The sequence below is a fragment of the Cutaneotrichosporon cavernicola genome (genome assembly GCF_030864355.1).
Source record: "Cutaneotrichosporon cavernicola HIS019 DNA, chromosome: 1".
Taxonomy (NCBI): domain Eukaryota; kingdom Fungi; phylum Basidiomycota; class Tremellomycetes; order Trichosporonales; family Trichosporonaceae; genus Cutaneotrichosporon; species Cutaneotrichosporon cavernicola.
In genome coordinates this window covers 2,209,541-2,236,400 of record NC_083393.1, presented here as the reverse complement: position 1 = coordinate 2,236,400, position 26,860 = coordinate 2,209,541, and the positions used below count along the sequence as shown (strand labels likewise).

The following is a 26,860-nucleotide window of genomic DNA, read 5'->3' as shown; positions in this document are numbered from 1 at the left end:
TGAATGAGCAGCTGCGATCCAGGTAACCCCGATTGCGCGAGCTACGTCTGCGGCTTGTGATCTTTGCGAGCGACGCACAAAAGCTCGACAAGAGAGGCGCGTTGGGCAAGGAAAGGTGTTGAGACTGAACGGAATGTGTTCTTGTGGACATGTGACCAAGGTGATGTCACCTGTCTCGTGATCACGTGATTCCCCCCAGGTATGTATGATCTGACTCAGTCTTCCTTCTCCCCCCCCACTTAAAACCCGACAGAATAGGAATATTTTTAACGCTCCCCCCATTTTATTTCTAATACTTCTCACCCCCCACTTGAGCTGTTGTTTTCGTCGCCACCGCCTTATTCTTCCCCCCGATATCCCCCCTTCCCACCAGGACTCTCACCAACTCCAAAGTCACAATGTCCGACCCGCCCCTCAACCTCGCCGGCGTGCCGCACGTCGACGACAGTCTTATCGATCCCCAGCTCGCCGCCGAGGCCTTCTTCGATGCCAAGTTCGATCCCGACTTTGCAGCGGCCGCTGTCGCCGCGGCACAGCCACAATATGCGGGTGGCGACTTCCAGATGGGCGTAGGCGTAGGAGTAGGCGTCGACGTCAACGGCAACGTGGGAGTCGGTGTGCCGATGCAGATCGGCGTAGACATGTCCCAGTCTGTCCTCGATGCCGGTCTCGATAACGGCCTTGATAACCAGGTCCTGTCACCCAACTCGTCCCAAGACGATGGCATACACGTGCACGTGCCAGTGACATCGTCACATATGGCCCCGTTCAGCCGGCCTCAGCGAGACGATACCACCCCTCATCCCGAGTTGTTGAGTTTTACGAACCGCGCCGAATTCGATGTCTGGTTTGAAGGTGAGAGTAGCTGGTGTCATTTCGTACAGCGCCGTACGACTACGCCTGAGAAACGCGCCGAGGAGCGACTACGTGCCCGTATCAAGGCACATGAACGCATGCTTGCCTCCATGGCCCCCGAAGAGGCTGCGAGTGCGCCGCCGCTCAAACGGCGCAGGCGTAACCGCACCTCAAACATCAAGGAAAAGGTCACGTACACATGCCACCATGCGGGCCGCTACGAGGCCAAGCATAGCACGACACTGCCGCGCGAGAAGCTGCGCCTCAACACCAAGAAGAGTGTCAAGTGCGATTGTCCGGCCCGTATCGTTCTCACCGAACTGGACGAGGGAGAGTGCAAGGTCTCGTATTTCTGGAGGCATGAGGGACATGACGCGTACGCCGACGACGAGCTCGAGTCGGGCCGCCTCCCCAAGGTCATTGACGAGTGGCTGGTCGCCCAAATCCATGCCGGCAAGGACACGGACGAGATTCGCCGCGCTCTCATGATGCCTGAAGACGAGAAGGCAGCCTACCTCCGCCAGATAGCTGAGGATCCGTCGTCTGTCGATCCTGAGAAGCCGCCTCCACTGGCCTTGACGCTGCGCATCAAGTACCCAGACATCTATAACCGGTACCGCAAGCTCAAGGGCCCAATCAAAGACTTCAAGCCGCCCAAGCATCCGCGCACGCGCAGGCGTACAGAGGAGAAGATTGAGCCCATACATGTCGTCGATATCCCCACAAATGGCATGGTCGACACGGTCGACCCCGGGCCAAGTTACCAGCTCAGCGCGGATAACATGGTTGACGGGTTTGCGGCGCTTCGCGAGGCGATCGACGGCAACATGTCCGATCCGTTTGGGGGTCACGAGCACCTCGAGCGCGCACTTCTTGCGCTCCCGCGCGGCGTCGACCAGGGCGACGACACGGACCTCAACGAGGCCATGCTGCGTATGGCCGAGGCGCAAAACGACGAGAAGAACCGCGAGGTGTGGGCGGGTGTTGGGCTCGAGTGAGCAAGAGCAAGAGCAAGAGCAAGCGCGCCGCACACCCTGCCCAATGCTGTCGCTCTGCCTTGACAATTCATTCTAGGCGACTGCGACCTGCATGTGCATATTCGTGTGCGCGCTTCAACGTAGTGTAAACAACGAAAAGCGACCTCTTCTGCGTCCAACAAGACCTGTGCCATAACTGTACGACTATAGGGTATATGTATGTAGCTGCGCCTGTGCACTGTTTTCCAATGAATAGTTACTTGTCGCCGCCAATATTGAACCCCTTAAACTCATCCTGTACGCGGCGGTAATGCGCCATCTCGTCGGACGACACGGAGGGCTGCAGCCGTTCGAGGGCGTGGAGGAAGTCGCTCTCGCCAACAATGACATCCGTCTCGGCCGAGGTAGCCATCGACGCGAGGTAATACTGCGCTGTGAGGGGCTTTGGATAAGCCCTGGGGAGGGGGGCAGCATCGAGCTCGGCGACCCGCTTATCCACCTCCTCAGCGACGCGCGTCATGGAACGCAGCATTGCGTCTGCGCAGAGAGCATAAAGGTCCGCACCGGTATATGTGAATGGCAGGCGTTCCGAGAGGTCATCGAGCGAAAGCGCGGGGTCGAGGGTGAACTTTCTCGTTAGGGCCGCCAGGACGTCACGCTGAGCAGCATGTGTCTCGGGAACGCTGAGGTATAACATGCGGTCGAAGCGGCCTGGACGGAGGAGAGCCGGGTCCAGTAGATCGGGCCGGTTCGTCGCGGCCATAACGACCACCTGACCGCGTCCACCCGACATACCGTCCAGTTCTGCGAGGAGTTGGGATACGATACGGTCCATGACACCGCCTGAATCGCCCTGGTTTCCACGTTTGGGAGCGACAGAGTCGAGCTCATCCATGAAAATCACACATGGACTCGCGTCTCGCGCCTTCTCGAAGACGCGGCGGACGTTGGCCTCCGACTCGCCAATGTACATGTTCAACAGTTCGGGACCCTTGACGGAGAGGAAGTTTGCCGCGCACGACGTGGCCACCGCTTTGGCGAGAAGGGTCTTGCCTGTTCCGGGAGGACCGTAGAGTAGGATACCGGAACGTTTCTTCATTCCCTCCCCGAACAGCTCGGGGTGCTCGAGTGGAAGCTGCACCGTGTCCAGAATATCGTTCTTGACTGCCGCGAGGCCACCCACATCGTCCCATGATACGTTGGGGATACGGGGGGCGCCAATCGAGTCGGCGTAACTTGCACGCGCGTCACCCAGCGCGGTGGTCAGGTCGGCCGCTGTGAGCGCCACGCCGGCAAGGAGCGCGTCTGTCGCACTTGGCGCGCCGGCGCATGCGCGTGCCAGTGCCATGTCGCGCGCGCGCTCGACGAGCGACGCGAGGTCGCCTGCCGTAAGGGCTGCAGCCTGTGCCGCGACGTGGCTCAGCACCACGTCGGGGGCGAGCGGCGTATCGGCCACGCAGGTAGTCAGGATGGCCTCGCGTTCCCCGCTCGATGGGGCGGGGAGTGCCAGCTCGTGCTTGAACACAGCCTGCATGTCGCGAGGCACAGCCTCAATGTTACTCGTCGTCCCAAAGATCGCGACGGGCTGGCTCGTCTCCGCGCCGGCCTTGCATGCCGCCGCGAGAAGATCTTCCACGACCTTGACAACGGGTGGTGGGCGGGGCGGCGCGCTGCCGCTAGACTGGGGGGCAAAGGCCTCTAGGTGGGTCAGGAGGAGGATGGAGGGCGCGCACTGCCGCGCCTTGTCGAAGCGCGCGCGAAGCGTGCCCTCTGTCGTCTGGGGAGTGTCACCGATAACGTCGTAGCATGACACTTCGACGACGCTGAGGCCCAGCTCGTCGGCGGCAGCGTGCACGAACGATCTCTTGCCGGCCCCACGAGAGCCCTTGACCAGCACGCTGAGGGGGAAGAGGCGGGCCAGGGCGAGAGGCGAGAACGCACTCTTCGCCAGGTCGCGGAGTGTGCCCGCCGCGGGAGCGTAGTACGGTGGTGGCGCGGCCGCTGCTGTCAGCTACACCTATCGAACTTGGGACTCACGCATTCCGTGCCATGCAAGGTCGCCTGCTCGTCCGGCCACGCGGCCGCGTTCAACGCCTGACAACATGAGCGAAGTCTCGCCGCCCGGACCAGCGTCGACCCAGCAGCCGAGCTCGCCGGCCCGGGACTTGGACGAGATGGTCGAGCTAAAGTCATCCTCGAGCGGCATGAGGGGCTCAAACGCAAGCGCCGTCACGATAAAGTACGCGAGCGCCGTGTCCTTTTCGACACGCTCCTCATCGTCATCCTCGTCCTCCGGCTCCTCGCCCTCGGCGAGTGGCTTGCCCTGCCGCACCGGCACCGAGATAACGTCGCCGCGCCGCACAAGGCGCTGGTGCGACTCGGGCTCGTCGCCGCGGCCCGCAGCAAAGTGGTTGCGCAGGCCGCGCAGCCAGGCGCGCTCGTACCGCTTGTCGACGCCTTCGGCAGTTGCAACCCGTGCGAGAGTCATGCTCTTGGCGACGGGGAGGGTAGGGCGCCGCGCGCCGAAAGGGGTGGGCTGCATGATGACTTCGAGGTGCGGCGCGGGCAAGGGGAAGAGGGCGCGGCGCACTCCCGGAGGCACGATCAGCGCATTTGGAGGACTTCTGTCAGTTGCCATTTGCCAACACAACTCACAGATCGCTCATCTCCTCGTCGAGACGCTCCCAGGCAACGACGCGGGCGATGCGCGTCCGCCCAGGTGCGCCCTGCTCGACGGCGCGAAGGGAGACCCAGTCACCTTCGAAGACGCCTGCCCGGCCAAGCGCCCACACGCCAGCGTAACAGACGTCGCTGTCGTCCTCGTCTGTCTGGGGTCCTCGACCTGAGGCAGGAACGAGCACAAAACGCATGCCCTCATCGACGGGCGAGTCGAGCTGGAGCACGTCGTCAGGCGCGGCGACAGGGGAAGGTGAACGCAGGCCCGAGAGGCCGGGGCGCGGAGTCATCGAGCCCGAGTTGGTGAGGCTTGACGTTGACGAGTCGTCGAGGTCGTGTTGTGCGGCCGGCTCGTCGTCCGTCAGGCTGGCCAGCGAGCGGGCGAGTGAAGAGGCCAGGAAGGCGTCGGCATCAAACTCCTCCACCAGGGAGCGATGTGTAGGCGCAAACGAGCCACCGGCGGAGCGGTCATCGTCAAAATCCCCAAACGCGTCGCTCGGCTTGTTCGCCACAACAACCCGCGTGTCGCGAGTCACGAGGCCCTGCTGCACCGGCTCGGCCATGAGGACGCGGAACCCGCACCCCGATCCAAGCGAGATGATACCGCCTTCACGGAGGATCGTGCCGGCCTGCGTCTCCTCATCGGCCCAGTGAACCGATCCATTAATGTCGTAACCGTACACGGGGTCTCCATCAGGCTCATTCACAGCGTCGGGATAAAGCGGTTCGAAGTCGGATGAGGCGAGTTCCCCGCCAGTCGGCTGGACGACAACCAGCGAGAGGGAGACGGGCTCGTGCGCATGCACCGTCACTTCAGCGGGAGTGGGGACGTAACTGGGCAACAGGTGTTCGGGAACATAGAGCCGCGGCCGGGAGGAGACCTTATCGCTCGGCTACTGTCAGTGTCCACCTCGCGATGGCCCGTACCTCTGCACTAGTTTGCGAGACCCAGAGGACGAGTTTGCGTGCTGCTCCAGCGCGTGCGCTCGGAGGGAGGCGGTGCTCGGGCGCCCATTCAATTGCGACTGCCAGGCGTTTTGGCTTCTCGGTGGAGCGGGGGAGGAGGGCAGCCCAGAGGTCGGAGGACGCCTCGCCCGCGTCGCTCGACGAGGGGAGGGGGTGGACGTCGGCGATCACGGGCGCAGGACGCCCAAAAGGGCGTACAGCTGGCATTGGTCGGTACGTGTATGAAAAGGAGGATGAGTGGAAGGTGGAAGGTGAAAGATGGAAGATGGGAGATGGTTGAGGGAGAAAGTAGAGCCGTGGCCGGGATGGGGAGTAGCCGATTGCCGGTGGAGTGGGCAGTGCTGCTTAAACTGAATCGCAGGCGGAAGTAATTTCTCCACGTGTTCGGCCAACCACGTGAAATCAGAGTATGACCTCAGAGGGTCATTTGAGCCTCCGAGGTCACCAGTCAGTCAGGCATACGCTGTCACCGACACTCGACATCTGCTTCATCTCTCACTCACCATGCTTCGGAGGGTCAACACAGCGCTGCGTGTGCCGCGCCTTGCGCGCGCCGCGTCCTCGTCTCCGTCATCCAAGATCTGCGCCGTCCCATTCCGCCTTCAACCCAACGCGGCCAAGGAGGCCATGCTCCCCATGTCGCTCATGCTGTCCGGTATGTCCCGTCGCGGCCCCGCTAACCCCAGGCAAGCCAGGAAACTTGATGTTTGGGCTTGCGTTGCGATTTTTTGGCACGGGACTGGAACCAATGGGCCGCGAACTCGGTCTCGGAACCACAGTTGAGCTCCAGAGCATCGCGGCTGCGTACTGGCCCGTTTGGAGGTGGGATATGATGTCCGAGGGACCGTGGTCGCCCGCCCATGGAGGAGAGGAGAGCCCCGCTTGGCTGACAGTACGGGAGGCGTATATTCCCGGCAATCCATATGCTCCTCTGAGTTACCTCTCCTTCTCAATCCCACCTCTTGAAGATGATCTTCCAGTTTATGATGCTGGAAAGGACCTGAACCAACTGCGCGATATGGATATCGTGCCAGTCGACTTTACTGTTAATCCATTTGCAACGATTGATAAACTCAAGGACGTTATCAAGCGCCAGCGTAACATGGGTGGCATGAAGGTCGATCCGGATAAGTGGAAGGAATCACTTGTGAGCCTTTCCCCCTGGATATTGCTGACCCAGCTCGCGGCTTATCCCATCTACTTCCCCATCTATATTGCCGAGTATGTGATCACGGGGGGAGATAACAAGCGGTCTTTCCAGCTCATCATGGACGCGCATTCCGAAGACGTAAGCCAAACTCGGGATGAGCTGACGCAAGACGGGCAAGTGTCGTGTCTCGGTGCCCAACCCGCCAGAGGTGTGGCTCAAGGGCGCTCCCCCAAAGAACTACTTTGTCAACCCGGCACCGTTGATGCCGACCATGACACTCATTCTCGGCTCGGCCCCAGCACAGCCGTTCCAGCAATCGCCGGCCGAAGTCGCGCGGATAAACTACGACCAGTGGCTCTCTCCCAAGCCAGAGAGTAAGGACGACATTCGCTCGTCGCCCACTCTCAGTGTGTCAAGGAATGCCAAGATCGACTGGACAGACCCCCGGATCCAGGCTTGGAACGGTGTCGAGCGCGAGGAGAACGGCGAGTACATCGAGGAGGCGTTTGAGGTGCAGACCAACTTTGCCGCCATTAGCGTGAGTTCAAATCCTTGCCTTCTGGGTTGACATTAGAATATGGCGCACGCGAGCGAGCAGATTGGCGATGCCACCGACCTAAAGGATATTGACTTCCGGCTGACGTCGTGGGAGAACGGCAAGACTACAACGTCGAGCGGGAACATGTCGGACATGAAGGCGTCGTTGGAGGAGAGCCTTGCCAAGTCGACTGCTGAGCTGGCCAAGATCAAGCCGCAGTGGTTGCAGGAGCTCGAGAAGGGCAAGACTGACAAGGCAGAGTCAGAAGCGGACCAGAAGGACAACTAGCACAGTAGACAGCATGCACACCCATCAGTTTGAGTGATTCCAATTCCAGTGTAGCTGATGTGCGGGAGGTGTAACAAGGTCAGAGTGGGACAGCTTTAAAACGGGATCGCAGGAGAAGAATGGCAAAAGATAATCTCACCACTGTGAGTCGAACACAGGACCTGCGGATGTAGATCTCTCGACTGAGAGGCGATAACCAATTACAGTCCGACGCTCTACCAACTGAGCTATGGTGAGGAGATGATATGATAATGTTCTGTACTCGGGTGCAGATTTAAACATCCTGAGGGAACTGACCGGAGAAAGTCGGGGTTTGAGGCATGGCAGCTGTGATGCTGTAGATTGGTGGCGTTGATGAGATGGCAGAATCCAGGGTCCTAGAGTGGCTTGATCCGTTTGGAGGTACTAGACCAAAGGGAGCGGTGGCCAACCCTACCAACTTCAGGAGTTGAAGAAGTCTCCCGGCCCTCCTTGGCTTGAAGCCTTTTTGCTCCACCCAACCGCCACTTTACTATAGGATCCTATCAATCACCCCTTTAACAACCCTACCCTGTACCACCCTTTACTACCCCCTCCTCGTTCCCTTTGCTTGAAACCCATCCAACACACACACTACACTGCAATACCCTACTAACTCATCATCCTTGGTCGTTTACCCAGACACAGACAGACACACACCTGTTAACACCTTTCTTACTCGTCATCCCACACACAAACCAACTCTCCCTCATCATCACCATCTTCCTCTTCGTCTTCATTCTTAATCCACGCTTCAGCACTCCAACTTGACACTGTATAAATAGGGCTCCCTTCGCAAGTCGTCGGATCGCCCACCTCACACACACACCACGCGCTCACATTCGCGCAATCCATTTCTCTCCTTCTAGCACAACCTCACACGCCACCGCTCGACGCCCAGTCCACCTTCATCCATCCCCTCCTCAACACGTCAGCCGCATCTCTTCACCCTACGGCTCCGCCCTCATCTTTCTTCTCCCATTTGATTTCCCTTCCCAACATCACCCTCGATCACAATGCGCACCGCCATCCTCGTCGCAGCCGCCGCATACGCCTTTGGCGCACGCGCCCAGGACCTCTCAGCCACTAACAACGTCACCTCCTTGGAGGGCACATGGTCCAGTAACCCCTCAATGTCCACAGGCGGCGTGAGTACACTTGATGCTGCTCAGAAAGTCGCTAACCATGTAGAGCTTCTGCGTGCCCGCGGAAAACAAGTTCAACCCGCCCAATAACACTGGTATCTCGTACTCTTTGTACGTCAACTTTTGACCACGCACGCACGCACGCTGACAGACAGCACGGACGACGGTTTCTTCGAAGAAGCGCAGTACCAGTTCGACTCGAACGGAGCCAGGCCCGAGTGCATCGCCGCCAAGCTCATCTTCCAGCACGGAACATATGAGCTCAAGGGCGACTCGATCGTCTTGCACCCCTTTGAGTCTGACGGACGTATCCAGGTCCAGAACGCATGCGCTGCCGTCTCAACCAACGTCTACTACTATGCCGAGACTGTTACGTTCAAGGACTGGGGAATCACCATCGACCAGAGCACGGCCAACTACAAGCTCCAGTTGAATGCCTTTGACGGCCGCAAGCTGGCTCCCCTCCTCCTCACCGCTCGCCCGCCCAACATGCTCCCCACGCAGGTCCTGTACGGCACCAACGAGACCGGCCAGGCCATCTCGCGCAAGCGTAGCGCAGTCTTCGAGCGCTTCCAGAAGCGGTACTCTGGCGCGTCGTCTTATTCGATGCCCTCCCTTATGGTCGGTCTTGGCGGGACTCTGGCAGCCGTCGTCACCTTTAGCCTGGCGCTGTTCTAAGCGCTTGCATATAGCGCGCCCCACGGCCGCGTCGTGGGTTCATGAGAGGGTTCGCTACGGCCTGGCGTCGACCACCACTCCCTCTCTGTCTCAATCCACGCACACATTCTCCCTCCTCCCGGCACCATCAGTGTCACGGACATTAGACTGGCTGGCCTGCGCCTGTACACTATGCAGCTGTAGGCCACGGATACCCACGCTCATCTGTTACTTAGTTTGTGATGCATGGGCGTTTGTCATGACTACAATCATGAAGTGTGGGGCAGAGGAAGGATGGAGGAGGTACGGAGGTACGGCCTGCGCGGCGGGGGGGTCAAGTGAACAGGGCCAAACAAGCTCGTCGTCGTTAACTGCAATTTCAACGCCGAGAGATCCAGCGTCCTTTGGGCCCAGTTGAGCCTGAGTCTAGAAGACTCAGAAGTGGGATGTATCGACAAGTGATATTTGTCGAGTGGTATTTAAGTGGGGGGTTCTCAGGCACGCAAACATCGTCATTCAACTTGTTGACAATTCCGGTAATGTTTCTCAGTCTAATCTCAACATCCACCTTCCTTCCAACATCCATCAACTCTGACCTCTTCAACAGCTCTGGAAACACGCTCTGACACCACCTCAAAAGGGTCAGCAAGTTCTATCCACTTCCCACTCCCCTTCCGTCAACCCAGCCATGTCCAGCGAGGCAGCCTCGCCGGGATCGGACGGCTCCGACTTCCGCCTGCCAAGCGATGACGGCGGTGACTCGGACGACTACATGGACGACAGCGCGATGCAAGTCGATGAGCCTCCCTCCGAAGACGGCTCCTACGACGACGAGGACGACTTCAAGCCTGCCTCACGGCGCGGTCGCGGTCGTGGTCGAGGAAGAGGTGCTCGCACTCCCAGAGGCCGAGGAACGGGGACGAGGGTTGCGCGCAAGAACGGCGGTGTAGCCTTCACGACGGGTACTCCGAAGCGCGCCCCAAGCGAAGCGTTTGGACCGTCAACAATCGCCGCCGTCGCCGAGAGCGACCTCATGGGCATGCCCCCCGCCTATCGCGAGTACCTACTCTCCTCGTCTGTTGTGGTGGTCAAAGGCCCTGACTGGAAGAAGGAGTATTATCCCAATACTGGGGGCACGCGTGTTCCTATCTTCCCATTGGGACCTGTTACGCCTTTTACAACCCACCTCAAGAACCCTCCCAACCTCCCTAGATTGGAAGGGAGGCTTACCGAGATCGAAGTAACCCCGGACGAAGAGCGCGGATCGTCCCGAACCGAGGCAAGGAGGCTCGCGAGCCGGAATAAGGCGAAGCGGTTTGGACTGTTGGAACCTTGGCAGGTCTGGGAGGGAGAGGGTTGGTGGCCTGAGATGGCGGGGGGTGGGGATGGCCCGATGGAGGGATGGACCTGGCGTAGCGATGTGCGGCTTGGCCTCGACAACGTTGGGCGCGGGTTGAGCCAGAACGTCGTTCCGTCCTTGTGAGTTCGCTGATTATTCATCCAACTGACTGCAGACATGGAGAGACTTTCCTCGGGAAAGGGAAGGAGGTCACTCTGAACCTAGGACGACACGATGCGCTGAAGCGTGTCGTGCTCACGACATTTATGTCTGCGCCAATAGGTTCGTTGGCTTGAAAGCATGTGCAGCGGAACAGAACAGCTGACAGCAGATAACGCATCAGAGGCGTCGACGGGTTTCGTGTTCAACGCCGGCGGACCAGTCTGGGGCCTGGACTGGTGCCCATATCCGGAGCGTCTTACAGCTCAACGAGGCTGGACTCTCCACCTTGCTGTGAGCACGCTGCCGGACGACACGCCCATAGGTGGTCGCTGCGCACCAGGTACCCCCGGTGCCATCCAGATTTGGTCGGTCCCATCCGCAGGCGACGCGACCCCCAGGTGCGAGATCGTGCTCTGCATCGAGGGCGGACCAGCATCCGACCTCAAGTGGATGCCGATGGGCGGGTGGGACGAGCTCGATGTCTCGAGTCCCAAACTCGGCATCGTCGCTGCCGTGCAGCTCGACGGCACCGTGTCGTTCTACTCTGTCCCCGAGCCGCAGGCACTGCGCACCGAGGCCAGGGCGGATGGACAAGTCTACATTCGCGCCGCACCGCTGCTCAAGATCAGCATTCCCGACGCCAGCGTGACGTGCATCGACTGGCTCGGCGGTACACGCCTGGTCACCGGGCTGTCAAATGGTGAGGTGATCTTCACTACAACTCCAGCTGACAGTAGGCGCCATCGCCGTCTGGGAGGTCGACGTGACCAACCCGGAGCCACCTTTGCCGTCGAGCTTGACGACCATCGGCTTAGGCCCTGTACGTTCTGTTGCTGCTGGTCGTGTGCCACCAACCACGGCAGATGGTCAGTACGACTACACGGGCGATTCCGTGTACGTCGTTTCGGCGACGTGGGAGGGGACGATCAGCCTCACCGACCTGCGCGACCCAGCCGGAACCATGGAGATCAACCGATCACGCCGTGAGCTGGCTACCGACTTGCTTAGCTGACATCAGTTCCCGTTATGGCAGTTGCCTGGACGTCGCAGGGCGTGACGCCGCTGTATGCCGATGTCGACTATATGATCACTGCGTCGCAGCTCCGCAACGACGGTCCCAGCACGCATCTCTTAGCTCCGCACCGCGGCCCTGTTTGGGTACGTTATCTGCTCTATTGGATTCGTGACAGCTGACAACAGTCCATTGCGACGTCTGACTACCACACCATGATTGCCTCGGCGGCGTCGGACGGCGCGCTGATCATCTCCACCTTCTCCCTTGGATTCTACCGCCGCAAGCTCGCCGGATTGCTCTACTACCGGCTATACGAACTCGACTATGACGAAGTGTCTGGCGAATACCGTATGGTGGACGACTTCAAGCCCGAGACGAGCGGTATCGAAGAAGCTATCAAGCATGCGGGCAAGAAGAAGAGCTCGGCCAAGGACGCGCAGATGTGGGCACCGGAGAAGGGAGATGTGCAAACGATCAAGACTGCTGCTTGGAGCCGCAACGTCTCACTCCACCGGACGGTATGGCATACAGGTGGGGGTCTGGGGAGTGCAGGCTGGCTGGCAAGTGGGGGCTACAGCGGGATTGTTCGCGTCGAGGCCATGACGGCACGGTTGCTGAAGCAGTGATGCGAGGGCTTTGGAGTGAAGAGTGAGATGTATTAAAATGACATTGTACTGTGGACATGGATGACTTCAGGAACAGGTGTGGAGGTTGACCCTCAAAGTCCACGACGTGATCCGATTTACTCTACGCGTCACAACTTGGATCCACCTCTTACTCGCCACCATGTCTCGGCAATCGTCTCCAGAGCTCTCAGACTCTGAGCTCCTCGAGGGCCTTGAAGAAAAGTTTGACATGGGAGCCGAGCGCGAACGGCGAATGCAAGCACTTCGCAACGAGTCTCAACGCCTTAAAACCCTCAACGAGACTGAATACGGCAAGGTCATGACCTACGGCGACGAGAAGAAGCTTATTGAGCGCATGTCGTGAGTTGGGTGCACTGCACCATCTTCCATCTTCCACCTTGTTACTCAGACGAGTCTGACCCCAGCAAAGACAAGTTTGTCATCATCCACTTCTTCCACCCCGACTTTCCGCGGTGCCGGATCATGGATGCGCGACTTGAAGAACTCGCCCCGAAACACCCACATACTTTGTTCTTGCGCGCCAGCGTGGCCGATACGCCATTCCTCATTAACAAATTGGGCGTGCAGGTTCTCCCTTGTGTCTATGTTTTCGTGGACGGCAAGGGGGTTGATCGGTGAGTCCAGCGCGGCGCGGAGAGATGCGGAAATGAGCGAAGAGGAGAGGAGAGACGCGGAAATGAGTGAAGAGGAGAGGAGGGGAGAGGAGAGGCTATCTGCTAACCTCAGCTTAATCGGCTTTGAAGAGCTTGGACAGACGGACCAGTTCTCGACAACAGCACTCGAGTTCCGCCTCCAGCAGAGTGGTATGTGGATTCAGCTGAGATACACCTCGTCAAGCCAAGATGAGCTGACATCAGGCGCGCTACCCTCGGGCCCCATGTCGCTCGCCAGCATGTTGGGCAAGATCAAGAAAGACTCGGACGACGAAGATGACGACGACGCGTTCCGCGACAAGTCTAGACGCGGCAAGGTCGGGATCCGGAACGGGCTGGCGTTCGGCAACGACGACGAGTAGGCCTCTACCAGCTTCTCATTGTACTATATCAACCTCATAACTAGACTCCATGACTTGGACATGCTACTTCTCCCCCCGCATGGCCTTCCACAACGCAGTCACCTCGGGCTCATCACCAAACAACCCCTCGACCGCCAGGGCTTGACGCATATGCGTCTGGTTGGTAGTCCCACAAAGCGGGGTGATATTCCACCTGCGTCAGCCAGGAATCATCAGAACTCACAGTTGGCAAAGACGATAAACCACTTGTTGAGGGGTGCAGTTATGTTTCTTGGCCAGGGCAGATACAGGCTGACTTTGAAGGAGGGACGGACTGCCCGTAAGCGTCCAGAATGACTGATACGCTATCCCGTGTTTCTGGCAAAGATCGTAAACTGCGTCAACCCGATACTTGTACTTGACTTTGACGCACCTTGCCAATCCCACGAATTACCCTCATACCATCGATTCTGGACCACCCTCAAAGGCACCTTTGCTTCCGACACCAGCCATGCCAGCTCCTGGACATTGTAGATATTCGACACGCCGAGCCCGCCCACCTTTCCCTCCTGCACGGCCTTCTCGAGGGCGTGGTACGCTTCCAGTGTCGCCCCACGGGTCTGCAGCGGAGAATGGAGGAGGACCGTGTCGATCTTATCCACTCCCAAATTCGTCAAACTGCGAGCGACACTTTGAGCGACTTGGTCGCCAACTGAAGCGCGCGGATCGTAGGGAATGGGTTGGGACCGATCCTGCCCGTCCAAAGACGTGAACTTGGTTTGCAGATATACGTCTTGGCGAGATATGACCCCCTCATCGAGTGCCCGACGGAAACCTGCGCCGACGAGGTCTTCCCGATAATGCTACATGAGTTTGGAAGTGGGGGAGCTCACCTTGGGTTGACACGCGGTATCGATGCCCCTAAATCCCGACTTTAGGGCTGTGTACACCAGCTCGGCCGTCTGGTCTTTCTTCCATGCCGTGCCGTAGATTATCTTTGGCATTGGGCCCATGGTTGGAGGTGTGTTGGGAGTGAGTGAGTGTGTGGAGGCAAGTGAGGTGACGGAATGGATGACGGATTGGTATGACCTCACCGCCGGGTCCACAGCACCCAGACCACCTTCCCACCGTCATTGTCATTCAGCAACGAACACGATACACTCAACACCAACACATCTCGTCTGGGGGTGGGATGAGAGCCTAGGAGCTAGACGCTGGGTGGGAGCCTGCATAAGGGCCGATGTTCAAGTATAACCCGCCGAGATCTCGCCGAGCGCGGCTGTGTGGCGGATATCGGGCCGAAAGCATCACTCACATTCCCGTTCAGCCAAAGCCAAACGGTAATTATTGCGGATGGTATGCTATCACTTGTCTCTCTTCCTCACTGCGTCTCACATTCGCCATGACCAAACACGTCTCCTCCGTCTCCCCAGCCGCGCTCAAGGAATACACTCTCTCCGCGCCTGGCATTCGCGCTACGTTTATCCCGTTCGGAGCGCGTCTAAAGTCTCTCAGCGTCCCGGATATCAAGGGCGTGTGGCGCCAAGTCAACCTCGGATACAGCGATGCGCAGGGATATGCCGATGAGGTGCGGCCGAGCTACTATGGCGCGGTGATTGGGTAGGTGTTAGAGCAGACCTGCAGCGTGATGACCTCAATATTGACGCCAGCCGATACGCCAACCGAATCCGGAAGGGCACGTTCTCCGTCGACGGGGTGACGTCTACCATTTCCCAGAACGAGAACGGTAATACCCTCCACGGCGGCGAGATCGGATACGACGCGCGCGAGTGGACCGTCCTCTCCTCCACCTCTACCGCCATTACGTTCAGCCTCATGGACTATGGCTTCGAAGGGTTCCCCGGCACAGTGCTCGCCCTAGCCCAATATTCCGTCTCGGAGGGTAAACTCACCACCGTCCTCTCTGGGTATGCATTGGACAAGCCGACGCCAATCATGCTCACAACCCACGCATACTTCAACCTCGGGTCGGATGTTGCTCCCACCGTTCTGGAGGATACATTGCGAGTGGGGGCGTCGCGCGTCATTGGCGTCGACAAAGACATGATCCCCACGGGCGAGATTGTGTCTCCTGCCGCAGATGATGCCCTCAACTTCACCGTCGCCAAGAAGGTGAGCGCGTCCCTCCCGAACGGGCTGGACGACTGTTTCGTCTTCGACTCCAACGCACCCGAGGACAAGCTGGAGTGGACGTCGGCGGCCACAGGCATCCGCATGCGCGTGCGCACCAACCAGCCCGCCACCCAGGTCTATAGCTGCACGGGATGCGACGGGAGCGCCGTTACCCAGCTTGGTAAGCTAGAGAGCTTTGGCAGCTTGGCTATCGAGCCGCAGGGGTGGATCGATGGGGTTAACCACCCCAACTGGGGACAGGAGCACGTCTTCCGGCCGGGGAGTGCGCCGTTCGTCAATGTCGCCGAGTACATCTTCGACGCACCGGGTGCCTAGGGCGCTAGGGGTAGATAGATTATCATTCTGGGCGCCTGTAGATGGAAAGAGTACATGCATACAATGTCAAGCGAATTGGGTGGTGGTTACATGTTGGACGCCTTGGGCCCACGCATAGCCTTGACGTTCTGGAGGTAGTGTGCGGTATTCGCCTCAAAGTTGACGCTGAGCTCGGACACGAGCGCCACACTCGCTGAACTCTGGATGATTTCCTGCCATCAGCGCCTCCCGTCATGCCAACAGGGCTCGCCTGGACCTACGCGGATACAAGTGTTGAGCTCGTTGAACGCCTCGTCGCACTTGTCCTTCAGTCAGCTCATCCTGGATATGGGCTCACGACGTTACGAATGATGCGCTCAAGGAGGACGTTCTGTTCCGACTCGTGGGGGTTCTCCATGATGCGTTGGATGGGTGATGGTGTGTTGATGAGCTAGGGCATCGAGCTGAATCCCAAGCTGAAGGTTGGGTTGGGTGTTTGGTTCGGGCTGGGACGCAATTTGATCCCGCCACGCGGTTCGACTCGCTGTGCGTTCATAAACTGCATACACCAAAGAGCTTTGCAGTCAACTCGACGTTGCTCGGATATCCCCTGCGCCTCGAGTACACTACCTCCGCTCAGACTCCGCCACATCTCCGCCTCGAAGACAATAGAACACGGAGAACAGCGAACGCCGAGTGCTCACTGCAACACCGAATGGGTCCCCGAGATAATGTACCTGGGATCTCAGCTCCTTGCTCGTCGGATAACCCGACAGATTCCCGGTCCGCTCCGATACGCATCCGCGTAGTCTACCTGCGGCCGTAAGAGTCTCTATTGAGCAGTGAGCAGGACGGCCGGTGGTATCTGAATTGTGCCATGTAGAATAGGCCCGGGCTTCGGTATCTCGCAAGGAAGACGGTGTGGGGACCCCACTCCATCATGGTTGTTTTGGTCTGGGTATGGAGAAGATTCCATTGCCATCAGTGATGGCGAGCACCATTCTGTTCAATAATAATCATCTAAGAGATCTCTCTCAACGATGACATGCATGCATCTCAACAGCGTAGCAACACTGATCCTGTCGCGTGAAAGTATGTACGTCCACCAGAACTCCCAACCCCATCCAACTTTCCGGCATCCCCGGGGTTCGGCGTTCGGTTCGACCGCCCCGCCCACCCGACCATGTCCAGTACATCACCAGTAGGTTATAAGACTGTCCACGCACCTCTTACACACACCAACACCAACACTCCTCTTCACGATGGCTCTCCAAACCCGCCTCCTCCGCTCTACCCTTCCCCGCCGCTTCGGCAGCGTTGCCAGCGTGGCGACGCGGTCGTTCTCGGCCTCGTCGATCCGCCGCGAAGAGTTGATGGACATGACGATCCTGTCCGAATCACAGCGCGAGGTCCGCGAAGGCGTCAAGGCCGTCTGCGACAACTTCCCCGACGCGTACTGGCGCGAGAGGGATGTGTCGCACGAATTCCCTTTCGAGTTCCACAAGGCCATCGCCGACGGCGGATGGCTCGGCGTCGCACTCCCCGAGAAGTTTGGCGGCTCCGGTCTTGGGTTAGCCGAAGCTGCAGTCATGATGCAGACCATCACAGAGTCGGGAGCCGGATTCCCAGGCGCCCAATCCACCCACGGTAACGTCTACGCGACCCAGCCCCTCGGTATCTTTGGGACGGACGAGCAGCGATCCGACCTTATCCCCAAGATTGTGGGCGGCGAGTACCGGACATGCTTTGGTGTTACCGAGCCCAATGTCGGTCTTAACACTCTCGAACTCAAGACTACGGCTACTCGGCTCGAGGATGGGTCGTGGGCTATCAACGGACAGAAGACTTGGATTACCTGTGCCCAGAATGCGCAGGTTATGATCCTGCTCGCCCGGACCAAGGCGCTCGAGGACTGCGTCAAGAAGAGCGAGGGACTTAGCCTCTTTGCTATCCCGGTCGATAAGACCCAGAAGGGGCTCGAGATGCGCCCCATCAAGAAGATGGGCGGTAATGCTGTCGACTCGAACGAGATCTGGTTCGACAACTACATTGTTCCCTCGGGCAGCGTTATTGGAGGCGACGCAAACATCGGCAAGGGATTCAAGATTGTCCTCCACGGCATGAACTCTGAGCGCGTCCTCATCGGCGCCGAGGCGCTTGGTATTGGTTACGCGGCCGTGAGTCTCTTCTTCTTCTATCTCTCTGGATGATTGCTAATGGTTAGCTCAAGAAGGCAGCCAAGTATGCCGGCGAGCGTGTCGTGTTCAACCGCCCCATCGGCCAGAACCAGGGTGTCGCCCACCCCCTCGCCGACGCGTACATGCAGCTTCACGCCGCCGCCCTGTCCGTCTACCACGCCGCCAACATCTACGACCAGATGCAGCGCGGAGACAAGAGCGTGACCTTGGAGGCCGTCGGTGCTGCCGCCAACAGTGCCAAGTATCTCGGCGCCGAGGCTGGGTACAATGCGTGCCAGCGCGCTATCCTCAGCATGGGCGGTATGGGCTTCGCCGCAGAGTTCGATGTCGAGCGATACTTCCGCGAGTCTTGGGTGCCCCGCCTCGCACCGATTTCGCGCGAGATGATCATGAACTACATCTCGGAGCGGGTGCTTCACCTCCCCAAGAGCTACTAAGTGCACGTAGCCGAGGGAGTTGTATCGGGTTAGAGATGGGTGTTGGGCATAATTGTAGACTACATGCATTGTCGGATCCAGAGTACGAGGGTGAGCAGGGAGGCAGGGGTTGGGGAGAGTTCGTGTTTGAGGAATGGAGGTGACTAACAGCAGCGTGCGAGTTCTGTCTGACATCAGGGCGAGATCGGAGCCAAGGCCTAGGCATAGGTAACAAAAGCGCAAAGTAACAGAATACAATGGTGCGTATGACATGCGGTCTAGTATACAATGCGGCGGCTGGGTGTGGTGATGGATACGACGTCAAGTCTGGAAGAGGCGGAAGGCGACGTGATGAGGAGTCGTTACGACGGCCTACTCGTCATCGCCGTCGCTGGGTGCGCTTTCCTCACCCTCCTCCCCATCGCTAACGTCGCTCCCGTCGCCAATGTCTATCCCACTGGACCCCACCTTATCAAACTTGTCCTTCTCCTCGCGCCGGCGCTCCTGCTTGGCCTTGAGCTTGCGCAACAGCTTCTCAGCCGGAGTGAAGATACCGTCTGTCCGCGCGCCGCACGCGTAGCACTTGTTCTTCTTCTTGTAATAATCGAGAGCGCACTGCATGCAGAAGTAGTGCCCGCATTTTGTGACGACCGGGTCCTTGAACTCCTTCTGGCACTTGATGCAGGCGAACGGCAGCATCTCCTCCTCCTCCTCGACCTCCTGCACATCGGGGTCGGCCGGATCGAGCTTATCGAGCTGCCAGCCAGCGAGGTAATCACCACGGTCATGCAAGAACTTGCAGCTGTCGCCGTACCCGCAGAACCCCGTGTTCTTGTACGGCGTGCAGATGTCGGGTTGGTAATCGATAAGCGTGATGGTGCGGATGTTGGCCGTGGCTCGGATGGGGCCCGTCTTCATCTTGCTGTCTCGTGACGAGTTGGTCTTGTTAATTGTGGGCAGGTATCCCTTCTGTCCGCGATACATCCCGTCGTCTGCCTGCACAATGTTGCCGTCCTCGTTGACGGTGATGCCCTTCTTCTCAAGGCTCTCGAGGTCCCAGTTCGAGTCGCGGGTCGCGAGCTCGTCTGCTCGAGTGATTCCTGCATCGTCCGCATCGTAGTCGTACTCGTCCAGACCACCAATCTCGCCCTCTGTCCGCCGCCGCTTACTGCCCTGCACAAGGGGGTTGGCGATCGAGCGTGACTTGGGCCGCACAACGGTAGTCTCAGCAGCTGGCTCCTCGGCGGCGGTGGGGGATGCAGAGCGCTTGCGCGATGATTTTTGTGGTCGTGTCCGCCCAGCCTTCTTGAACATGACGACGGGCTTTGCTGGAGCAGCTGATGATTCGGACATGGTGATGAGTTGTGGAGTTGTTTTGATGTGTGAGATTGTTCAGCACGCGTCTCTAAATCTCATCTTTTCTCAACGTCACTGGGTGGCAACTGGGTGGGAGGCTGGCTTGAACTGACAGCTGACAGCTGACAAATCAAGGTCACACGTCATTAATCACGTGGAAGAAAAACTTGAGCTACTGATTGGCTGACCCAAACAGTGCGATACAATGCAGAGAGGGGGGGGGGGAAGAGGGAAGAGGCCAAAGAGGCAAAGCAAGCTACTCCGACGCCGCCAGCCTCACCTCACTCTACTCATCGCCGTCAACAGTCGACTCCTTCTCCAACACCTTCCATTCGTCGTACCAGGTTGCTTGGCACTCTACTCGATCCGTTCCAACGTCAATAGCGCTCTATTGTGGTGGTAAGTGAGAGAGTGGGTGGTGCAAGGCACAACGGGACGGTCACTGACAAAGCAAGTTGTGGATAACCCCGCTGTTGTGGCTTTTCTTCATCACTCACTCCTGCCTCTTCAACGTGACTCCGCAAACTCCGCCTCCACAACAGCTCACTGCCACTCGTCTCTACCATCTTCAGAACGCCGACGCCGTTGTTTGTCTCGGCCAGACCTCCACCTCGGCAGTCCATCATGGATGCACTCGACACCCACACTCAACATCAACACCAGGATCATGGATCCGATGAGAATGCCCTCGCAGCTGCTCAAGCTGCTCAAGCTGCTGCCATCCACCTCGACCTGAACGCACTCCAGGCAGAATCTCATCAGCATGACTTTGAGCATCATCTCCAACAGTCAGACTTTGGTCACACCAAGAATGATGGTACACCCCACACCGACGTCGATGTCCATGGACTCGAAATCCCTGTCGAGGGCCAGGATGACATGTCCCTCGCTGTCAACGACCACTTGACCCTCGCTCTCGAGCAACACACTCATACCCACACTCCCCATCACGTCGATACACAAAGAGCCAGTCCATACAATCGCCCACCATCAATCCGGAAAGGTGAGCTCGGCCGCGATGATTATCCAATCAACTGAACAACGTGCTGACTACCACAGCTTGCGATCTCTGCCACCAGGCAAAGCAGGTGAGTGCCATGCCCACCCCTTCCCCATCCCTTCCCCACCGACCCCAATCGCTGACTCTTGCAGAAGTGCTCCGGTGACCGCCCAAGCTGCACTCGCTGTGCCCAGGGCGGATGGTCGTGCGTCTACGCTCCTCGCCAGCGTAGGAGGACCGTCCCCAAGGACCAGAAGCAGAACCTCAACCTCGACGCTCGCGGTGGTAACCCGTATGGCATGCTCGGCAAGAAGCGCAAGCTGCAGCGCGACGGCTTGAGCATCGCCGACCCAATGGACATGAGACTCGCCATGGGTATGGCCTTGGACCTTAGCCTCGACCAGGAGGACGAGGACGAGGCCCTGCTGTCACTCACCGAGGACCAGATGGTGAGCTTTGTTGTGGTTTACTTTGAGCTGACACCAGATCGACTCCATCGCTGTCGACGGTTACCTCGACGACCTTCCCTTGCAGACGTTCGTCAACAACCTTCCCTACAACCAGCCGCAGTCAACAGCGACGACGACGTTCACCTCGAGCGACTTCCCCGACGCAAACGATGCGTCGTACTCGTCCGAGATGGACCAGCACACGACCTCTGCGCTCCGCGATGCCATTTTCTCCCTTAACGAGTCGTCGAATGCTGGCGGCCAGAACGATGGGCCGGTCGACGGCCCGGACGGGACCGACCAGCAGGGAATGGAAAGCCTTGACGGCCAGGGCCTCGACCCTCACCTTGCCTTGCTCGACCTCTCGCACGCGATGCCCGTTGAGGACGGCAACAACACGGGCACGGACGGTACCGGCGAGCTCAACCTCGGCAGCTTGGGAGCACAGTACGGCTCTGGGTGTCCCCACGTCTCTCTCGTCCCACGCATCCTCGCTCTGCTCCACCAGCACCCCCTCGAGCCCAAGCCAGGCTCCAACACACCTCTGTCAATGTACGTCTTCGCGCCTCTCTCGCGCGCCCTCCGCCTCTTCCACTCGATCGTCCAGTGTCAGCAATGCGTCACCTCTCCGTCCCAGACATTGCCACAGCTCTCCCTCCTCTCGCGCACTACCACCATCCTCACGTACCCTGTACCACCACCTCCTCCCAATGCGGCCGGCCAGCCCTCGGCGCAGATCACGGTACACGGCGCGCGCCTGGCGATGACAGGCATCAGCGAGGCGATAGAGCAGCACATTGTCGGCGTCATCTGGGACTCGTGGCGCGCCAGTGTGCGCGAGATCTTCCAAGCGTTCGAGCGCAAGGCGCAGGAAGTCATCCAGCAGAACGCCCAACTCGCAGCCGAGCAGGGCGGCCAGCCACCACCCTCGAGTGCCGAGACGCAGCGTGCCGGTCTGATGTTCCAGGCCATGTCGCGTCTGGTGTGCGCGATGAACGATGTGGAGCGTGACTAGTTGATAGTAAAATGGGTACCTAGGCCGTAGGCCACAAGCATTATGTATTATTAGCGTCGTCAATGCGATGAGTGACTTGTTACAATAGCTTTTGTATAGAAAAGGGTGAGGTGACAAATTCGAGTGACGCAATGGATGGATAGAGTGGAGGGGCGATGAATAACAAGTGGAGGTTACTCAAGTTGGAACTCGGTTGCCACCATCTCACCTTGTCTCAAAACACCGTCCTTTCACGACTCTAGCTCAGAGCTCCTCACCAGCATGCCGCCATGGACGCAGTAAACCATATTAAACTGGTGAGTGACTGGTTGTACGGCGTTGCGCGGTGTTGCACGAACATGATGTGGTCCTGGAGCAGAAATGGGTGGCCCACTTCCATTCTCGCCGCACCTTCCCTTGCATACCTCCTCTTCTTCACCGCCAGTACCACCAGCATACAGAACGCAGCGTAATACATTCTCCGCAGTGCCTGCTGTCGCGTCCAAGTGCGGCGCGAGAAAGGTGTGAGACTCTGCTTCGAGCCGCACGACTCTGCCTGTCCGAAAGATCAAACCACCCAACTCTACCACGCCTGCTGTCACATTCATAACGTACACTCAACTCTATCACGCCTACTCATAACGTACACTCAACTCTACCACGCCTACTGCCCCCTTCATAACGTACGAGAAGCTGACACCAGCGCGTTGAGCGCTCCACCGCCCCCGCGGTCCTCCGCGCCCTCCTCTCATCCATCTTCTTCCAACGCACGCTCGACGCCATCGAGCCTGCAACCCTCGACATCCTCGATACACATGTCGCCGTCTCCTCCACAACGCTCACGAGCGCCCCCGCCTCGGCGGTGGGCAAGGCGGCCGGCGCGCCCATGCCCGTCGAAACCGGAATCCAGCGCGAGATCTCGGCAAAGGTCATCGAGTTCACTAGGACTTTTGTGGATACCAGACAGGATGGGGGAGAGGTGCGTTCAGCTGAGTGATTGTGCTTCAAGCTGACGGGAGATCGCGGTGGTCTTTATGCAGCGCAAGAATCGGAAGGGGTGGTTTGCTGTCACTGAGGTGGGTTTCTGTTGAGGTGTGTACCCGTCAACCTCAACTGGCTGGTCTGTCAAGCGTACGGAGTCTCGTATGACCCCTGTCGAAGGCTGTTCAGCTGAGGGGTGAATGAGCTGACGCCAGGCATTGGTTCCATGGGAAGAGCATCTCATCACATTCACCTTTGTCACCCGCGCAACGCAGAACCCCCTCCCCGGCGCGATCCTCCAAGTCCTAACCTTCTGCGCAAAACACAAGGCCAGCGTCCCGCCGCTGCTTGGTACACCGGTAAGCTGTCCCACCCACTAGCCGAGCTGACATCAGGACCAGAACAACCTCTCCCACGAGATCATCCTCTCCCCTCCTCCACCAGCAGAGTTCTTCAACCCTCCTACCTCCCCACGCGCCGCGGAACGCCTGTACTCTCCCCGTCCAGCTCAGGATCCGACGACAACGACGACCACCGCGACAGCTAGGGGTGACCTGGCTCCAGTATTCGCGCCCGTGCCCCTCTCTGCGCGGAGCCCGGGGTACGAACGCCTCTCCAACTCGCCCATGACGGCAATTAGCGACGCGGGGACCAGCGCAATGGGGTACCTCGGGCAGGCGAAGGATGGGCTGCTCGCTGTCGGCGCCAAGGCTGGTTGGCGAGCTCGGAGCGGCCAGTAGCATTGGGAGTGTCGCCATCGTTTTGTTGTATTTCTTCATGTATCTGCCTGTCATTCCGGCCGGAGGCCGCATGTTCGCTTTGTGTTCGCGTTGCAATAAGCTCTTTATAGCAGGGTAGGTAATACGTTGCGTCGTCGACGATTGTGAGATCACGAGCCACTGGTGAGGAGAGACAGAACAGGAGCCCTGATGAGGCAGGAGTGCGAGGGCGGTTGGCCACGTGAGAGGAGTATGAGTTGCTGTGTTCAAGACGATGAAGGTGTGAGTGAGTCGTGCCAGTCTCTGGCCGATGCTATTCCGCTGCTATACTCGGCCAACTCGATGGGACAAGCAGCATGCCATAGCGTCCATCACAATCACAGTCTCACATTCGCCTTTCGACTTGATCCTATACCCACATTCCCCATTCATCCAGCCACTACGTTAGGCGCGCGTGGACAATTGGACTGTGGCGGTGATTCCCTAGTGAGGAAGAATACCCGTATACACGCTTGTGGACAGGTTGGCCCGCCTTGTCTGCCCGGGCCAACTCGTGGAAAAACTATGATAACCTTAGTGGTGGTGTCTGACCACACTCGGTTCCAAGTTTTGCCAGACGAAGGAAAAACTGATCACGAGATTGCATTCCCGGATACCAGCACTCCCTGATCCGCAGATCGTCACGTGTACCGTATCCACAATCTTACAATGTGTACAATGTGCCAAAGTTTGTCAAAGTTTACAGTCCTGGCCAGCCACGCGGCGAGCGCTCGGAAGATCGTTGACGCGGCGCCGTTGACCCGATTAACCTAGCGAGTTGGAGACCTTCACGCGACACATGCACGCCTGCGACTCGTTGCATCCGATCATTGACCCGGCCCACTACTGACACGAGCGTGTCCTTGCGGGTCCTTGCGGGTCAACAACTCTCCCAACATCCGTTACCACCTACATCGCGCCTAGGCTGATCCATTCATCCGCAGCGTGATCGGAAGCGATGGATATCCTATCTGGAACAACTGATGAGTGTTATTGTTCCGTCAAATGCACCCGAGTCGACATGATCGTTGGCCCGAAGCAACGAATTGCCCAAGGATCGCACAAGGATCCTCCCACCCTCAGACTGTAGACGATCGCTGCTTCCACCGTCAAACCCCACGTGGAACCGGGTGCAACATGCGAGTCCTGCCCAAGCGGCTTAATCCCTCCGCATCGGCCCGGTCTCCGGTTGACCACTCCGCTCCGAGCGGCTTCACACCTACGGCACAGGATATTTCCACGTCCACTCCAACGGGGACTTGTAGATGTCTACGCACGTCCACTCCTACGGCAATTGCTCTGAATTTCCGCCGTCGCTCAAGACGGCTTATCCTTGTCGAGGGTGATTATGAGCCGACAAGTCGGCGCCGCGTCCAAGGGCGCTTTGATACACCGTGGCTCTAACGGCATGTCGGGTCGTTTGCGTGGACATGACGCCGAACCATGCGAGATTGCGCCGCTGTTGTGCATAGCAAAGGGAGACGCAGCGGATGGTGCATGATGATGCGACAGGCAACCCGTCCGATCGGCTCAGCGCCCAGCTCCGAGATCAGGCAACGCGGGCTATTATGCGCAGGGCTGCAGCCGGTCCGCTTCGGCACGTCGGTGTATCGGTGCGGAGAACAGAGCGGATAATGGCTCAACTTGGCAATGAACATTGCACCGAGGTCCGAGCGCCTTGGAAGCCTTGGAAACGCAGGTCAGAATGTGAGGCATGGCGATTCATCCGAGACATTGTGCGGCGCAAGTCGGCGCGCCCGCGAGAAGGGGTTGGTGCCCGCTGTTTCGCCCCGACCTCCGAGCTCCTTCGGCCCATCGGCACCGAGAACTTGGATTGCGCAGCCCCAAGTCGGCGGTCGGCGGTCGGCGCGAGATACTGCGAGGCGAGCGCCCACCGCCCCGATCGCGATCCTCGGCGGCATATCGGCGCCTCGGCGCCTCGGCGCCTCCGCAACTGCAACAATGGCCGATCCACTTATCTCCACAGTGCCGAGCTCCGAGCTCAACCCGCGATGCGCCCGATGTCGGTGTATCGGGACGAGATACGGAGGCGGCGGTGGCCGCTCCGGGCATTGAGCATGGAGCGGCTACATTAAACTAGTAAAATGGGCCGCAGCTCGGTGCCATCTCGGCGCGACTCCGCTGCAAGATACTGCGGTGTACGTATCCAGCGGCCAAGTGGCCGTAAGCTACTGTTCACGATTCCACCGTGATGCCGCATTGCAAACATGCCGACAGCCCCGGCGGCAGCTATACACACGTGATACGCCACGGAACAGGGTTTGCACGGCAACTGAAGTCGGGCCGCTCGCCGGCAGTTGGAGACCCAACCAAGATGCACTCTACCAGCGGCGGACTTGCCGACGTGTATCCGGAGCAGCGCCGATTGAAATTCTGCCGAAGCGGCAACTCGGGCCGGTGACTAACGATGACCGGCAGATTGTACCTCGGTGCGTGCCTGCCGATCATCGCTTCCTTCCGTCGACGGAAATGGCACTCGTCTCAGCAGCCGCTGCATTCTCCACTCCACGCTTCGTTCCGCATCAACATTCCTCGACTGGCGGAAGAATATCGGGCCGAAGACAAGTCGCGGCTGTGAGCGGCGACTGACTTTAGAGCTTTAGAGTGCGAGCACTAGCGCCGTTCTTACCGTCCGGTGCAAAGATATTCCCGCTGTTGACCGGCGTTCATGCGATATTCCCGTTTACGATACCGTGATATTCCCGTTCCGGCAGTTGGAATCACGCCAGTATGACCGCGAACGGCGTCATCGTGACGTTACAGACCCCGCAGTCACCGACAAACCCGCCCCGGACGATTCTCGCTCATCCCC

General features: G+C 58.8%; 12 protein-coding genes across 12 annotated transcripts; 9 read left to right on the top strand and 3 right to left on the bottom strand.

Moving 5' to 3' along the window:
- Positions 1-398: 398 nt before the first annotated feature.
- Positions 399-1,853, top strand: CcaverHIS019_0108230 (uncharacterized protein; the record flags this gene model as incomplete). The annotated part of the gene is made up of 1 exon (XM_060604124.1): positions 399-1,853. The coding sequence occupies one exon, from the start codon at positions 399-401 to the stop codon at positions 1,851-1,853; it is 1,455 nt and encodes a 484-aa protein (XP_060453371.1).
- Positions 1,854-2,088: 235 nt separating this feature from the next.
- PEX6 (uncharacterized protein) lies at positions 2,089-5,681 on the bottom strand (the record flags this gene model as incomplete). Its single annotated transcript, XM_060604123.1, has 4 exons — positions 2,089-3,833; positions 3,870-4,453; positions 4,488-5,401; positions 5,436-5,681. 4 exons carry the CDS (start codon positions 5,679-5,681, stop codon positions 2,089-2,091), a joined length of 3,489 nt encoding a protein of 1,162 aa, XP_060453370.1.
- A 297-nt stretch (positions 5,682-5,978) lies between these two features.
- On the top strand, positions 5,979-7,450 carry CcaverHIS019_0108210 (uncharacterized protein; the record flags this gene model as incomplete). The annotated part of the gene is made up of 5 exons (XM_060604122.1): positions 5,979-6,129; positions 6,161-6,621; positions 6,655-6,762; positions 6,794-7,162; positions 7,199-7,450. 5 exons carry the CDS (start codon positions 5,979-5,981, stop codon positions 7,448-7,450), a joined length of 1,341 nt encoding a protein of 446 aa, XP_060453369.1.
- A 1,034-nt stretch (positions 7,451-8,484) lies between these two features.
- On the top strand, positions 8,485-9,291 carry ROT1 (uncharacterized protein; the record flags this gene model as incomplete). Its single annotated transcript, XM_060604121.1, has 3 exons — positions 8,485-8,616; positions 8,660-8,724; positions 8,769-9,291. 3 exons carry the CDS (start codon positions 8,485-8,487, stop codon positions 9,289-9,291), a joined length of 720 nt encoding a protein of 239 aa, XP_060453368.1.
- A 667-nt stretch (positions 9,292-9,958) lies between these two features.
- On the top strand, positions 9,959-12,412 carry CcaverHIS019_0108190 (uncharacterized protein; the record flags this gene model as incomplete). The annotated part of the gene is made up of 6 exons (XM_060604119.1): positions 9,959-10,749; positions 10,785-10,891; positions 10,941-11,471; positions 11,509-11,754; positions 11,790-11,929; positions 11,972-12,412. The coding sequence occupies 6 exons, from the start codon at positions 9,959-9,961 to the stop codon at positions 12,410-12,412; spliced, it is 2,256 nt and encodes a 751-aa protein (XP_060453367.1).
- A 160-nt stretch (positions 12,413-12,572) lies between these two features.
- Positions 12,573-13,448, top strand: CcaverHIS019_0108180 (uncharacterized protein; the record flags this gene model as incomplete). Its single annotated transcript, XM_060604118.1, has 4 exons — positions 12,573-12,772; positions 12,838-13,047; positions 13,160-13,236; positions 13,291-13,448. The coding sequence occupies 4 exons, from the start codon at positions 12,573-12,575 to the stop codon at positions 13,446-13,448; spliced, it is 645 nt and encodes a 214-aa protein (XP_060453366.1).
- A 1,381-nt stretch (positions 13,449-14,829) lies between these two features.
- On the top strand, positions 14,830-15,896 carry CcaverHIS019_0108170 (uncharacterized protein; the record flags this gene model as incomplete). Its single annotated transcript, XM_060604117.1, has 2 exons — positions 14,830-15,047; positions 15,098-15,896. The coding sequence occupies 2 exons, from the start codon at positions 14,830-14,832 to the stop codon at positions 15,894-15,896; spliced, it is 1,017 nt and encodes a 338-aa protein (XP_060453365.1).
- An 86-nt stretch (positions 15,897-15,982) lies between these two features.
- Positions 15,983-16,293, bottom strand: CcaverHIS019_0108160 (uncharacterized protein; the record flags this gene model as incomplete). The annotated part of the gene is made up of 3 exons (XM_060604116.1): positions 15,983-16,108; positions 16,157-16,201; positions 16,234-16,293. The coding sequence occupies 3 exons, from the start codon at positions 16,291-16,293 to the stop codon at positions 15,983-15,985; spliced, it is 231 nt and encodes a 76-aa protein (XP_060453364.1).
- Positions 16,294-17,137: 844 nt separating this feature from the next.
- On the top strand, positions 17,138-18,510 carry CcaverHIS019_0108150 (uncharacterized protein; the record flags this gene model as incomplete). The annotated part of the gene is made up of 2 exons (XM_060604115.1): positions 17,138-18,052; positions 18,100-18,510. The coding sequence occupies 2 exons, from the start codon at positions 17,138-17,140 to the stop codon at positions 18,508-18,510; spliced, it is 1,326 nt and encodes a 441-aa protein (XP_060453363.1).
- Positions 18,511-18,861: 351 nt separating this feature from the next.
- Positions 18,862-19,842, bottom strand: CWC24 (uncharacterized protein; the record flags this gene model as incomplete). Its single annotated transcript, XM_060604114.1, has 1 exon — positions 18,862-19,842. The coding sequence occupies one exon, from the start codon at positions 19,840-19,842 to the stop codon at positions 18,862-18,864; it is 981 nt and encodes a 326-aa protein (XP_060453362.1).
- Positions 19,843-20,469: 627 nt separating this feature from the next.
- CcaverHIS019_0108130 (uncharacterized protein) lies at positions 20,470-22,309 on the top strand (the record flags this gene model as incomplete). The annotated part of the gene is made up of 4 exons (XM_060604113.1): positions 20,470-20,848; positions 20,905-20,933; positions 20,998-21,294; positions 21,332-22,309. The coding sequence occupies 4 exons, from the start codon at positions 20,470-20,472 to the stop codon at positions 22,307-22,309; spliced, it is 1,683 nt and encodes a 560-aa protein (XP_060453361.1).
- Positions 22,310-22,578: 269 nt separating this feature from the next.
- Positions 22,579-24,009, top strand: CcaverHIS019_0108120 (uncharacterized protein; the record flags this gene model as incomplete). The annotated part of the gene is made up of 5 exons (XM_060604112.1): positions 22,579-22,605; positions 22,992-23,267; positions 23,308-23,364; positions 23,485-23,628; positions 23,665-24,009. The coding sequence occupies 5 exons, from the start codon at positions 22,579-22,581 to the stop codon at positions 24,007-24,009; spliced, it is 849 nt and encodes a 282-aa protein (XP_060453360.1).
- Positions 24,010-26,860: the final 2,851 nt, after the last annotated feature.